The sequence below is a fragment of the Macaca mulatta genome, chromosome 4 (assembly GCF_049350105.2).
Source record: "Macaca mulatta isolate MMU2019108-1 chromosome 4, T2T-MMU8v2.0, whole genome shotgun sequence".
NCBI lineage: Eukaryota > Metazoa > Chordata > Mammalia > Primates > Cercopithecidae > Macaca > Macaca mulatta.
In genome coordinates, this window is record NC_133409.1 from 41,803,012 (window position 1) to 41,818,741 (window position 15,730).

General features: G+C 39.9%; 1 protein-coding gene across 6 annotated transcripts in view; it reads right to left on the bottom strand.

The window, feature by feature from the left end:
* MAP3K5 (mitogen-activated protein kinase kinase kinase 5) overlaps nt 1-15,730 on the bottom strand; it is a 242,259-nt gene that overhangs the window by 139,469 nt on the left and 87,060 nt on the right. For all 6 annotated transcript variants that reach the window (XM_077999454.1, XM_077999452.1, XM_077999455.1 and 3 more), the window contains 4 exons: nt 9,856-9,879; nt 3,156-3,349; nt 1,880-2,048; nt 612-718 (listed from right to left, as the gene is read on the bottom strand). In XM_077999454.1, the coding sequence (XP_077855580.1) occupies nt 612-718; nt 1,880-2,048; nt 3,156-3,349; nt 9,856-9,879 (494 nt within the window). The remainder of the gene's footprint in view (nt 1-611; nt 719-1,879; nt 2,049-3,155; nt 3,350-9,855; nt 9,880-15,730) is intronic.

The following is a 15,730-nucleotide window of genomic DNA, read 5'->3' on the forward strand; positions in this document are numbered from 1 at the left end:
CCGTGTTACCCAGGCTGGTCTCGAACTCCTGAGCTCAGGCAATCAGACCACCTTGGCCTCTCAAAGTGCTAGGATTGCAGGTGTGAGCCACCATGCCCAGCCTGTGAAATATATTTCAATAAAGCTATTATAAAAAATGTATCATTTCTATTCTCAATTACTACTCTAAATCTTCTGTCCATGAAATTCCTTTTTATCCTTTGTACTAAATATCTAACACTATGTTCACCTAGACATAACCATCCTTATTCTAGTGAAAACTTTTGTGTGAATGACCATCTGGTGTTGAGTGTATTTGCTTAAAGATAACATCATATTCATGTAACTTTTACAATTCTAAAAAATATGAATAGCAAATACAAACTTTGACAGAGCAGAAAACTGTAAGAATTTAAATATATCAACAGTGTGAGACTTTTTTTACTGAAAAATAAATCAGAAAAAAATAAGAATGTGTGCTTCCTATATTTCACAGGGTTGAAGCAGATATGCTAATATTACATTTTAATAGGGACTTCCTGCAATGCTGCAGTAAACACATTCCCTGTAACGAAATGCAGGTTACACAATAATATGTTAACGCATTCTGGAAGGGAACTTTTTCTTCTTACCTATTCAGTGCAAATGCATAATGAAACTTCACATGGTGATGGGAGGCCAAATCAAAGGTTGGCAGTTTTTCTAAAGTCTCTACCAGCTTCACAATAGAATCATAGTCCTTTCAAACAAGGTGAGAATAGCACAGAATTAAACCATTAGGAGAAAATTCTGACAATAACATGTCTTTTGACAACCAGGTATCTGAATTCAAGAAACACATTAAAAAGACATTAGAATCCAGAAAACACTTTGAAGAACCTAGAATAACAGTTTTTGTTTTTCTTCTAAAAGGTTTAGATCATATATATATATATAAACATTAGAAACATAGTTACCATGTTGAACAAAAACTAAAAAAGCAAAAGAAACAAAAACGCCAAGCATGATAATGCTCTGCTGTCTAAATATGGGTGGTTTATTTCTCCACAGAGCCAGATTCCTGGTATGCAGTGTTCTAGCAATTTCAGGGAAATAAAAATGTCAAGGACATGAGGCAATTGGTTGAACTTCTGTTACAAGTAGCAACACAGTTCCATGTCACATGAGTAAGCACTCTAGCCACAGGATCCTATGTGCCACAGCCCTCCATGGATATGAGTCTGTCTCAACCACATGAAGCCTTTACACAGACCTGAAAGGCTAGGAATGGAAAGAAGAAACCAGATGTCACTTAAATTTTACTATTAAAACCTAAGAGCAAATCCCTAACTTGGAGAGGATTTTATTCTACTTACCCTATTTTTAAAATTTTAAGACATGTCAATAAAAATGATATAGCCTGTTAGTGTGTTTTACATTACATATTTTTTAAAGTTATTTCTATAAGTAATCAATTACATATTTTTTTCCTTCGGGCAAGTTAGATTCAGCACTATCAATTTCAAGCAATACAATTTCAAGGGATAAAAAGTATGTCCAGAAAGCTCTAAAAATGTCTGCTATTTGCCAAAACAAAGCTTTCACTGACAGGTGTGCCTGAGGCGAACAGTAGAATAGACTGTGTCCACAGGTTCGCTGTGCCAGCAGATTTTTCTTTTTGTTCTTTTGGAGGAAAAAGTCAGGCCTTTACCATACAAGTCTTTCACAATCACTGATGGTTAACTCACATGAGTCTTTTTCATCCACCATAAAATTATAGGATGGAAAGCTTAAGAGAGTCAATAAAAAATTACGTGTAGTAACATGAACTGCTTACCAGCAAAGTGAAATTTGAGGTTAATACTCCCTCATCCCTCCAACATTTTACATGACAAAGATTTCACTTTAAACATCTTCTCACCTGGATATCTCTGTAGGAAAGTAACAGATTTATGACAATATCTGCTGTCAAGACTTCGATATTATCTACTCGCTGCCGAATTCTTGCCAACTCAGCTGCCAATTCTTTACCAGTGTATAAATTACGAGCTTTCCTGATATCATTGAGTATAGATTCCCGGAAATACTGGCTGGTAAAAACACACACATTTCAAAGAGTTTGACATTAGAAATGATTTCAATTGAAAGCAATAATTTTAATAAAGAAATGAATGATATTTGCAGCAATAGCTATAAAGCATTTGTAGCTTTCAATTCATTCAGATGCCTTTAGTAAATATCTTACATATCTGGCATTATTAAGAAATTTAGCAGCCAATGTATTTCTTTTAATACTCTGCCTTCAGAAAGAATTAAAGGTAAAGGTACTCCGTATTAATAAATTTTCCTGCAAAAAACCACTTAAAATGCCAAAACTTTGTTTTCCATTTTACTGTTTCCAGTATAAATTGTTCTAAATAAATTAGATGTACCTATGATTTTTTGTTTGTTTGTTTTTTGTTTTTGTTTGTGAGACAGAGACTCACTCTGTTGCCCAGGCCAGAGTATACTGGCATGATCCTGGCTCACTGCAACCTCCATCTCCTGGGTTCCAGCAATTATCTTGCCTCAGCCTCATGAGTAGCTGGGATTACAGGTGTGTATCACCATGCCAGGTTAATTTTTGTATTTTTGGTAGAGACAGGGTTTTGGCATGTTGGCCAGGCTGGTCTCGAACTCCTGATTTCAAGTGATCTGCCTACCTCGGCCTCCCAAAATGCTGGGATTACAGGCGTGAGCCACTGCACCAGCCATGATGTATGATTTGAACATAATACAACCTTAACTTTCTGACGCAGCCTATCATTTATTAACATAAATAATTGTTCTTCACTGAAAGAACAATTAGAGTTAAGAGTTAATTAAAGTTAAAATGTTCTTGCCCTTACACTAAAAGTCCTTGGACATTTATCCTGGTAATGTTTCTGTACTTGCTTTGTATATATTTTTAGTTCTACCATCACTATAAAGCAGTTAGTAGACTTTTTAATTTTTTGCTGATTTCAACTTGTCCTGTTGTTGTTCTGTGAATAAAATGTATTATGTGGCATCTATTTTATCTACTTGGAGGATAATAAACATTTTCCCCCTGGTTCTTAGATGTATACTAATATCTCAAGAGCACCTGATATCATGCACAAATAAAGAAGTAGAATAACACTTCATTATCATCAACAAATGGCATTATTAAACTTTACCTAGAACTTGCTTGTGCCACCTTCAAAAGTTGAATAAAACGATCCACAAGAGGTAAGCAGATGGGTCCAAGAAGCAGCTCGAAGTTCGGTTGCATGAGCTCTGTCAACCCCTTCATGAAGCTGCTGTCACAGCAGTAGACCTTGTTATGTGGCGTTATCATATAAGGAACAAAGGTGTAGTTCCCAGTGCACATCTGTGGAGAGAGGAGGCACCGGGAAGTGGGGAGCTGGCCTGGAGACACAGCACAGATGGTCCCATGTCTTACTCAGTTTTAATAATTCCAAATGCAAAGGGAAATAGAAAAGCCTCATTACTTATTTACGACCTATGACAATGAAAATTTCCCCAATTCCTTTCATTGCTCACTTCAAATAATTAGGACTTACAGATGATACCAAAAAAAGAGTGGAACAGTTTCTATCTATCAATTAAATATTGATTCACCATTTTCAAGGCCAGGGCACTACGTTACTGCTGTTGGAAAACGTAGTTTAAAGCATGGCCTTCAGCCTTCAGGGAACTTATAATTTAGTCACAGGGTGCAGCATACATATATGAAAATGCTACAAGCTCACATTTGAAGGGCTTCCTACATATAAGGTGATGCTGCAAGTAGGTCCTGCTCAAATCCACTCCCTGGGAGGCTGCTCTCTCTCTCTCTGTCTCCCCACTACTAAAACGACAGGCCCAGAAGTTATCCCTGATGCTTCCATTCCCTTTCCCTTCCATATCCTGTCGAAGTCCTATCTGTCCTGACTTCAAAATATAATGTCATATTTGTCCATTTCCCTCCATCTTCTCGGCCAGCACTTTAGTCCATACACCAATGGACCTGGCCCAAGCCACTGTCATCAGCTTTAACTGGTCCCCCTGCTTCCACTCTTGTTCTCTAATTCACTCTCTACTCAGCCATCAGAGTGATCATTCAACACCCTCCCTCAGATCACTTCCCGCAGCTGCTTAAAGCCCCATCTCTTGCTCTTGGGAGGAAGAAGAAACTGCAATGCAATGTACAAGGGCCTGACTATGCAGATCCTGCCCCTCTCTAACCTCAGCCCTGCCACTCTCCCCTCGCCCACTACAACCTGGGCTCACTGACCTTCTCTTGGTTCCTGGATGACGCCCAAGTGAGGATAAACTGGTGCAAACAAAAGCAGAGTGGGGATGAAAGTGGAAAGTGAGTTGGATACCCTGAGTAAGCAAATATGACTAGAGCTTGGAGCTCAGGGAAGGGAACTAAATGCAAAGTTAAGGATGTTAGACTGTACATTCTGGGAAATGGAGAATCATAGAAGGATCCACAGAGGGAAAGAAAACACAATCAGCCGAGTGTGATGGCTCACGCCTGTAATCCCAACACTTTGGGAAACCAAGACGGGCAGATTGCTTGAAGCTAGGAGTTCAAGATCAGCCTGGCCAATATGGTGAAACCCCATCACTACTAAAAATACAAAAATCAGCCAGGTGTGGTGGTGCACACCTGTAATCCCAGCTACTCAGGAGGCTGAGGTGAGAGAATTGCTTGCAGTGAGCCGAGATTGCACCATTGCACTCCAGGCTGGGTGACAGAGCGAGACTCTGTCAAGAAGAACAAACAAATGAACAAACGAAAGAAGGAGAGAGAGAGAGAGGCAGAGAGAGAGAGAGAAAAGAGGGAGGGAGGAGGGAGAGATGGAGAACTGTGCATTTTCACAACGCACTATCAAAATACACAAATCAAATGCACGAATCAAAATGCACAATCAAAACTGCATTTTGGCAGCCTGGGCAGGTAACAAGATGCACTAAAGGAAAGAGAAACAAGGTTTGAAGAGATGAGGCAGGAAGCTACACAGCATGACCAGGTCGGCAGAGGTGGCGATAGAGAAACAGACACATGCTCGACTGAAGAAGGAGGAATCAGCTGGATCTGGTAACTGATAACACAATCTGAGAAAGGGTAAGGCATCAAAGGCAACTCTGCAGTCCTAAGGGGGACCGCCTATACAGAGTGGTATCATTAACAGAAAGCAAGAATTCAGAAAGCAGAACCAGACTAAGTTATCTATGAACACATGACTCTTCGAGACACTTGTATATCAGGTAATTAATCAAAGAATCTGAATTCTAGTTAAAATATGAGAAGAACTTCAAAAGGTTGAGATTTGCATTTGGTGGGATGGGGTGAAATGTTCACTTTTAAAGAGGTTGGGATTGAGGTGGGGCAAGATACCTAACGTGAAAATGTCCAAAAGAGAGCTAGCAATATGTGATTGAAACATAAAATAGTTTCAAGCCAAAATACAGACCTGAGAATTATTGGATATGGTAGAATCAAAAGAAGTGGGAGAGACCTCCATGAGAAAAATCATAGAAAAAGGCAGAGGCTGAGAACTAGAAAGAGGTATGTGGGAAACCCGACTACTGCTATTACGCGGAACAAAAAAAGTCCAGGTTATCCATTCCTAGCCATATTAGCATACAGAGAATAATACAGCATTTCTCTTACCCTTAGCACTTAAGTAATAGGTACAAACATGTATTCACCATGTGCGTGTGCCTGGGTGTGAACAGTCATAAGTCAGTGGGTCACAACCTACAAAGAAGCTGCTGTGGCCTTCATGTTAAAAGTGAGGAGACAGGTAAGGCTTAGAGAGATCCTACATTTGGTCCGTGACATGTTTGGCACTCCAGCCCAGGGACCTCTTTCTCTAGAGGGCATGTCCTTCCCACTAGGGGGGTATGCACCCTCCTGAGTGGCCTTTACAGCAGACATACCTGCTCTCTAACCTTCTGTCACTTTCTGTGGGAACCCTGCATGAGCCAAATGACTCTTCACAGAAAACAGACAAGAAATGCCAAATGCCCTTATGGCCAGACTTCATTATTTATGACCATATTATCCTTTAAGGCTGCTTCTTGTATGTCAGGTAATGAAGCAGAAACCAAACCTCACTTCCAGTTAAAGCATGAGAAGAACTTCCAGAGAGTGAGATTTGATTTGAAAATCAAGTATGCTAAATTGTTCCTGTCTCAGGTTCTCCTCCATGGAACAATAATTAGAAGAGGAAACAATAATTGGAAAAGGGAAAGTGAACATGTCCTGCTTCTAAAATGTTACCAAGATTCCACGCCACATCCGCCCAATTTAATCCTTTTACCCAAGCTACTGCTGAAGCAGAAAAGAAAGGCAAGGATACCAAAGAGGCTGCTTTCCAAAGCATCTGAAGCTTCAACTATGAGAATTGTTCTAAAAGAACGACAGAATCAAACACTATTGCAGATAAGCACCATAACTCAAAATTACGAACGAAAATTATCTGAATCCTCCAAGTCACAAAATGAGAACAAAGAGCCAAAAAGCCAATAAAGCAGAAAAGTGGTATCAGAATTTAAGCTGCTAGATAAAATTATGTATCCTCAGAAGCCTTAATACTACATACGTTAGTTTATCAGACATTATTATTGAAATACGGGCAATGGGGAATACTGCACCTGTGTAAAACTAATTCTGGGGGAGAATGACTCTCAGATGTCTGGGTGTGTGTTAGGCAGAGGAGAGGTAAAGGGGTAATAACGAGTACGCAAACAGCAGAGAAAAGCAGTTCCTGAAACAAACCCCATGGTATAAGGCTTCAGAATCTTTGCTGAAAATACCTAAGCATGCTAAGGGTTTTCCCAAGTTCTAGGCTTCAACGCATTCTTTGGAGTTTCTTTCCCATGTTTCTAAGGCAATCTTTTTTTTTTCAACTTCCTATTGCCAATGTCAGGAAACAAGGCGGGTGATAAGCTACAGAAGCCACATGGCTACAACTGGGCCTGAGCTAAGAGACAGCCCAGTGAGTATGCAGTGGGGGGAAAAGCTGTGTGACACTGTGTTTTTCAAAAAGATATAACTGCCCAGAAAAGCACTTTTGCAAAATGATGAAAACTAATAGTATGGGAACATTTATTTCCCAAGTTGGCTCACATGTAACTTAGAAATGTTATTTCTGTATTTGCTGTGTGCAGACTGCCACCAAACCCATAGCATGAAATAGCTGATAACCCAAAGTAAGTAACAACAACTCCGATGTGATCAAGAATAGACACCTGAAGTGGAACAATTGCCTTTTATTAATAAAGTACTCAATCTAAAATATTTAAACTTGCTTCAAAAACCTTGTTTCCTTAAATTTCAAAACACTGAGGCATGGTCATAAAATGACAACACAAGCTATAAAATCCCACAGCTCAAAATCTAGTCTTATTCTAATTCATAATTCATTTTTGTTGTCGTCGTTGTTGTTATTCTAATTCATAATTCATTTGTGTTGTTGTTGTTGTTGTCTCGCTCTGTTGCATAGGCTGGAGCGCAATGACATGATCTCGGTTCACTGCAGCCTGCACTTCCCAGCTACAAGTCATTCTCATGCCTCAGCCTCTCAAGTAACTGGGATTACAGGCGTGCACCACCAAACCCGGCTAATTGTTGTATTTTTAGTAGAGATGGGGTTTCACCATGTTGGCCAGACTGGTCTCGAACTCCTGGCCTCAAATGATCCACCTGCCTCGGCCTCCCAAAGTGCTGGGATTACAGGCGTGAGCCACTGCCCTGACCCCTAATTAATTTTTTTCACCGTTTAAAAAAAACCACAAAAATACTCCAATTCTGTTTTTCAATTTTTAGAAACTACATTAAGGTAAACAGAAGTGTGTGTTGAAAATGAAATGAGCTTCTGGAAAGAAAAGCTGTCAGCATTCAAATGTATTGAAATAGATGCTTGAAATATTCAGCTTTTTATAAGAACATTCAGCACCTGAAATGCAACAGCTCTCTCTCAAGTCAGGGGGCAACTTCTTCACAAGGTACAATATTTGGTCTTTTTATCAACCTGCTTCTCCACAAGTCCAAGCTGGGCTAGGCAGGACGGACTTCCTTCTGCCATTCGGTCTCAGGGAGTGCTACCTTCTGTGAAAGACACTGACATAATGGCTACCCTCTCTTTAGCACATCACCTTACGTTCATTTTCTAATTTGTCTGCTTCTTTGTTTGCTGATTTTCTACCAATTAGACTGTCTACACAACAGTTACACATGTGCTTGTTTCCACTTCCAGCCTCCCCCGTGAGAACCCTGAGGCACCAAGCCCGAAGCCTGGCACGCAGTGCATGTCCAATCAATATTTGTTATATAAAAAAAAAAAAAGTGTGAGATAAATTAAACAGTTTAACACCTTTAACAAATTAAACAATATTTAAAAACAGTGCATTAAAGCATGAAGCAACAATTGCTCATTTCCTGTTGAGATAGGAAGGATAAGAGTTTATAATGGCAGCATTATTTACGCTGAAATATGTGTCTGCCCTGGTTAAATCTTAAGCATATGTTTTAAAATTACTTCAGAGTTGTATAATCATTACTAAAAAAAAAAAATGTTTAAAATTTCTGATTTAAGGAGAAATGACCAATTGTATTATTAATTTTGTCATCTTAAATCAAATCTTGTGCAGGCTTTTATAACATATTGTGTATTATCTTCACTCCGAGTTGCAGGGGTACATTCTTTAAGGTTTTTAAATACTGGCTTACTTTCTGAAATAAATGTACAACCACTGGCCACAACCGTTGGCCTAACAAGGCTGTCTCCACTTTATATTATAATTCTTCTTCACACAGCATTTTTTTAAATTTAAAATTTACTTTTCTCATGTTTTCACATTTGTTTAATTCTGTGTGGAAGGTAGGAATTCTGTAGTGTAGTCTCAGAGGCAGAGTACAATACTTAGGAACTTAAATCAATCTCTTCAAGTAGAAGACAGATGATAGATATGTCTATATCTTAGTGGACATTAATTATATTATATTGAGCCGGCTAGCTCTCAATATAAGCTATCAGTATTGTTATTCCTATACCTTTCCATGATTACGGACACTGGAGAGATGATCTTGAAAAGCCTGTCGTATCAAGGCTTCACTGAGGTTGGTGAATCATGATTTAGAAAAGGGAAAAGGGAACAGCATATTTGAAAGGATGGCATGAATGTTGCCATGGAAACTTACTACAGACACATATACATACACACATATGTGTATCTCTGTGTGGATATATGTTGCTTTAGAGCCACTCATAATTCCACAACACTGAATATACTATAAAACATTTTCTTTTTTATTCATTTTTTTTTTTTTTTTTGAGACGCAGTCTCATTCTGTCACCCAGGCTGGAGTGCAGTGGTATGATCTTGGCTCACTGCAACCTCCGCCTCCCGCATTCAAGTAATTCTCCTGCCTCAGCCTCCTGGAGTAGCTGGGATTACAGGAGCATGCCACCATGTCTGGCTAATTTTTGTATTTTTAGTAGAGATGGGGTTTCACCATGTTGGCCAGGCTGTTCTTGAACTCCTGACCTCAGGTGATCTGCCTGCCTCCGCCTCCCAAAATGCTGGGATTACAGGCATGAGCCATCATGTCTGGCCTGAATATACTATGAAACATTTTCTTCCAAAACTTAATTATATGCAGAAAAAGACAGGTATCAGTGTCATCTCTCATTATGAAAAATAAAGTTTCACTACAATGAAGTACTTAGATAACCATGTTTATATTGATACATCAGAAAATCTAAAGAGGAGTAACAGAGAGAGAAATTAATAATTTGTGATTTTAAAAATACTGAAGATTAGTTAATGAAAAAGAAAATATTTTTAAAACTCCGGAAGGCTAAATAAAGTACTCACAGTATTCTTCTGGCAAATGAGTTCCTGAAAAACAAGAAAAAAATATACCACAAGTTAATATAAAACTGAATCATTCAACAACATTTCTTGAACTATGTGGGAAAATTTGTATTAACAATGATATTAGCAATTAGAAATTTCAGGAAGTGTAGATTACATTCCTGCATCTGAAAAGTTTATCTATCTATCTATCTATCTATCTATCTATCTATCTACTTATTTTAGAGAAAGAGTCTGGCTCTGCTGCCCAGGCTGGAGTACAATGGCACAATCATAGCTCAGTACAGCCATGAGCTCCTGGGCTCAAGTGATCCTCCCACCTCAGCCTCCCAAGTAGCTAGGACTACAGGCCTACAGGTGCATGCCACCACATCCAGCTAATTTTAATAATTGTTTTTGTAGAGACAAGATCTCACTATGTTGTTCAGGTTGGTCTCAAACTCCTGGCCTCAAGCAATTCTCCCACTCTGGCCTCCCAAAATGCTGGGATTACAGGTGTGAGCCACCATGCCCAGCCCAAAAAGTTTACAATCTATGGAGGAGACAGGAGAATACAAAAGTATTGTCTGTGGTTTAAAAAACAAAGCAAAACAAAAAACCAGCATAAATATGTAAAATCCCCAAACTGAATAACCTAAAACTAATTTCTGCACATTACCTGATCAGCCACCATCTCTTTGGGAAGAGGTTAAAATGAGTTTGCTTTCCCTAAGCACAATCTGTCTCACACTCTGGGAGGGGAAAAAGCAGTGTGTTACATCCTGAGCAGCTAGAAGTAAAGGGTATTGGCCACCGGCAAATCCACACACAGATGATCAGGACATCTGACAAAAAATAGTCATAATTTGTGTATTTTTCATTAAGAAATATAATGGGATAAGTGGCTGGGCACAGTGGCTCATGCCTGTAATCCCAGCACTTTGGGAGGCAGAGGCAGGTGGATCACCTGAGGTCACAAGCTCGAGACCAGCCTGGCCAACATGGTGAAACCCCATCTCTACTAAAAATACAAAAATTAGCCAGGCATGGTGGCATATGACTGCATGACTGTAATCCCAGCTACTTGGGAGGCTGATGCAGGAGAATCACTTGAACCTGGGAGGCAGAGGCTGCAGTGAGCTGAGATTGCGCCACTGCACTCCAACCTGGGTGATTGAGACTCCTCAAAAAAAAAAAAAAAAAAGAATGGGATAAATACATAGTGTGTGGGCAGTGTGCCTATCTTCTAGGTTGTGAAGAGTGAGTGAGATTATACAAATAATATAGCTATACAGTGCCTGACACGTAAAAGCTCTCAATATAAGCTAACTATCGGTATTGTTATTCCTGTACCTCACCATGACTGCAGACACTGGAGAGACGATCTAGAAAAGCCTGTTGTATCAAAGCTTCACTGAGGTTGGGGAAACATGATTTAGAAAAGGGAAAAGGGAACAGCATATTGGAAAGGATGGCATGAATGTTGCCATGGAAACAGAAATCGTAAGGCATTTGTGGAGCCTCAAGGGCGAGTCCATCTGGCTGAGGCAAGGAGCCAGATCTGAGAGGGAAGAGTGTGGCCAGGCAAGGCCCGGCTGAGTGGCCATCATCTTCAGCCCAGGACCAGGATGCTGAATCCACATGGGGCAAAGAAGAACCAACGAGGGCTTTCATGCAAAGGAGCATGTAAGATTTTTGAATGTTTAAGGATAGCAAATGAGAAAACAAAAACTGACAGAGGAAAGAACTGCACTGGGTAGTTGTGAGGGCCATGAAGATGTACACAAAATACTAAAAATGCCTGGTGCCGTGGCTCACACCTGTAAATCTCAGTGCTTTGGGAGGCTGAGGCCAGAAGATCACTTGAGACTAGGAGTTTGAGGCCAACCTAGGGAACATGATGAGACTCTGCCTCTAGAAAACATTTGAAAATTAGCTGGGTGTAGTGGCACACAACTCACACCTATAGACCAAGCTACGTGGGAGGCTGGGGCGGGAGGATCACTTAAGCCCTAAACATGGAGGCTGCAGTGAGCTGTGATTGTGCCACTGCACTCCAGATTGGGCAACAGAACAAGATCCTGGTTCAAAAAAAAAAAAAAAAAAACAATGACTAAAATATATTCTTCAATACCTCACAATGTTGCTGATAAAAAAGGACATGTACACATTTAACATTTAAACATTTATATAAGTCTGGATGGACATTTGTGTATACACACACTTGCTAAAAGAAAAAAAATGACACAGACAGCAAGAGCTATGCTTTATCAGAGAAAGATGTTCCTGTAGATTTAGAAAGCCTGGGAAGCTCAGCAGAGAAGGTGGAACTCAAGCTGAGCTGTGAAGGACAGACACGACCTCCAAGGGCAAAGCCCGAAGGTGGGGATTCAGACCAGAGAGCTTCATAAAGCAAAGGCCCATTTGAGGAATAATAAATGTTATCAAAGGGAGCTAAAGAAGACAGTTCACTTGGGGACCTAAGGAAGAGTGAATTAAAGAGGAACTTGGGCAGGGAGCAGGGGGAAGGAAAAAAACCTTGAATGTAGTCATTTGGCTAACGCAGAAAATTCATTTTGACGCACACAAAAAGTAAAATCAGAAAGCTATTTGGAGCCTTATTGAAGAAGGCTTCGAATGCTCCAATAAAGTACTCTGCTCTGTGAGCACCTGGCAGTCAACGTGTTTTTTAAGTTGAGTGATATGTTCAAAGAAGTATCAGCACATATTGGGCCACCGTTTTTAATAGTAAAGGCTGAGAACAACATAAATGGCCATCACCTAAAAACTGGTAGAATAAACTCTAGTACCTCCATACACTGGAATACATTACAACCAAACAAACAATGAAGAACTTATTGAAGTGATAGAGCAGGATCTCCCAGATCTGCTAAGTAAAAAAAGCAAAGTAGAGAACAGTTTTTTATCCTATGCGCCTATCTATGTACAAAAGAGAGAAAAATGAAATTCTAATTTGTAAATTCATAAAATCTCTCTGGCAGGATGTATAAAAAGCTAATAACAGTAGTTGCCAATGGAGTTGGTTGGCTGGGATAAAGATAAAAGAATAAATTTTCACTATATATCCTTTTGTACTTTTAAATGTTTGTAGCGGGTGAATGTATTACCTTAAAAGGACAAATAAATAAAAGGTAAACCTTGTTAAAGTTTTACGCAAACTAATTTGATGATGGTACTTAGTATTAATTATTATTTTTTTTAATTTTTTGAGACTTAGTATTAATTATTCTTTTTTTAATTTTTTAATTTTTTTAATTTTTAATTTCTGTTACCCAGGCTGGAGTGCAGTGGTGGGATCACGGCTCACTGCAGTCTCAACTTCCCAGGCTCCAGCAATCCTCCCACCTAACCCTCCCAAGTAGCTGGGACCACAGGTATGTGCCACCACACCTGGCTAATTTTTATTTTTTTGGTAGAGATGGGGTTTCACCATGTTTCCCAGGCTGGTTTCTAACACCTGGGCTCAAGCGATCCACCTGCCTCAGCCTCCCAAAGTGCTAGGATTACAGGTGTGAGCCACCGTGCCTGGCCAGTACTTAGTATTTGATGAAGAAAAGCATTTAAGTGGCTATTGAAAAAGTCTGGAGACATCATAATAAGTGTTTAGTCAATGGGAGTGCCCCAGGAATGGAAATCAAAGGACAGATGAGTGGCATTTTAGAGGAAGGTTGAAAATGGCTTTTCCTGCAGGTGTTTCAAATAATATCACACACACATAGAAATGGCTCACGAACAAGGAAGTTGAAAAATGTTGGATAATCACAAAGCCAGGAACACAGTACGCAGAATTTTTCAAACTTGATTTATGGAGCCTCTCTCCAGAGTAGCAAACCATACGCTTGCAAATATGGCTCTCGCCTGATAGAATATCCTTCTCTCTTCCCCTCTAAGTAACAAGGAAATGCCCTCTCCATCCTCTCCGCGCAGCATCCTCTGTGCAATGTATAAGAAACCTGTCCTCTGTGAAGCTGGCCTTCGCTGTGTTCTGTGACACCTATCTTCCCAACAGAAGTAGATTATGTTTTCATCTGTGCTGCCATTAACCCTCATACAGATCTCCTTGATAGCACTTCACTTACTATATTGCACATTTTTGTTCCTAGGATTCTCTCACCCTACATCATGACTTCCTGGGGGCAAAGACCATGTATTTTATTCATATTTGTATCTTGACTGATGGTCTAGCAAATGTCATGACATATAGCAGGTATCACAAAAACATAAATAAATGAATAAATTAATGAATGTATAAAATATTGGACTATGAATTAGGGGTAGATATGTGCAAGATATGGCTCTGCTCCCAGTTAGCCATTTCACTTCTCTCTCATGTGACACTAAGAGAGTTGGACTAAGCGATTGCTAGTCTCTTCCAACGCTGTGTTCATCATTTGCTTTAGCCTAAAGGGCTCTCATGGTCAGTGTTGTCCTTGTGCTGCTAGAAGGAGAGATGCCCTCATGCTCCCCCAGCATACGAGATATTCTACCCTTGACTCTGTTTTTGATGCACCAGGCACAGAAATGGAAGTGGCAGGGAAGGGAACAGTGGTGAGTACTGAGTGAGCAGAAGGCTCTATAGAAAAGGAAATGGCCACTACTGGCTTAGTGCCAATATGGTATGTCTTCCTTATGAATTGCTCATTGAAATAATAACCCTCTTACATGTCTCCTCTGCCTTCCTGTCAGATTATGCATACATTATAAAGCATGCATCTTAGATTATGCTTGCCGATTGTGCCTGCAAATTACAAAACTCTATTAAAATCATTCCTGAGCCAGATGGTGGTGTGCACCTGTAGTCCCAGCTACTCAAGAGGCTGGGGCAGGAGAGTTGCTCGAGGCCAGGAGTTCGAGGCTGCAGTGAGCTATGATTGCACCACTGCACTCCAGCCTGGGTGACAAGAGAGTCCCGTCTCTTAAAAAGAGAAAGAAAAATCATTCGTATAACATCTGAATTCTCATTAGCTATTGCTTATGCTTTGTAGAAGCTAAAGCTGAAGGAGACAGAGTTTCTTCACAGTTTATCATGTAACCTTAAAGGAGGCATCAACTTTAACGGAGCAAAGGTACTGTCTGTGCATTTAACTCAATCCAAATAAATAACAAATAAGACCTTGAAAGGTACCTAGAGCAGAGAATGCTTAATTTGTATTAAATCCACTAAAGAGGGGTGGGAAGGAAAGGGAATAAATTTAAGACATAACTGCTCTATTTCACATCAGCTCATAGAAATTTTCATCTCAAGTACCTATGAATAAGAAGATAAAATCAACATAAATTCCAGTTCCTTACCAGTGGCACATTTCTGAAGATGCATTATCCCACTACAACTCTGTACTTGTCTGAGGTCTTCAGGGGGTTTTTGGTCAGTGTAGCCCTGGCTATACCAGAAACATCCAAAAAAATTTTTTTCCTGATTTTCTGGTATTGGTTGATAACCAAGTAAGGGAAGCAAGACAAAAGAAACAATCTAGTCCAGGTCTCATTTGAAGGCAAATACTAACTTTTGATAGCTCTCTGGGACAATGTTTGAAAAGGCCACCTCAGGGATAATTAAATGGAGTATTTCCACCACTAGAAAGTTTTTGTGCCTAAAATTTAGGTAATTGCAGCCAGGGGAAAAAGTGGGAATCGCAGGCATGGAGTGGCCAAGTCGAATCAGACTTGGGGTGGGAGAAGCAGGAATAGGAACCAGGATTTCAGCTTCCTGAAAGAAGAGAAAGGAGCAGGCTGGGAGTTCTTGGCCAGGGAAAGAACCTGGCCCTGGCTGGTGGCTTTCTGGGTCTTCCATTCTGATCCCTCTTTCTGTCCTAGTGGAACTTGGCAAGTTTTCCATTAAAGTGGGGGAAAAGAATAATCCCTATACTCCTCAGCT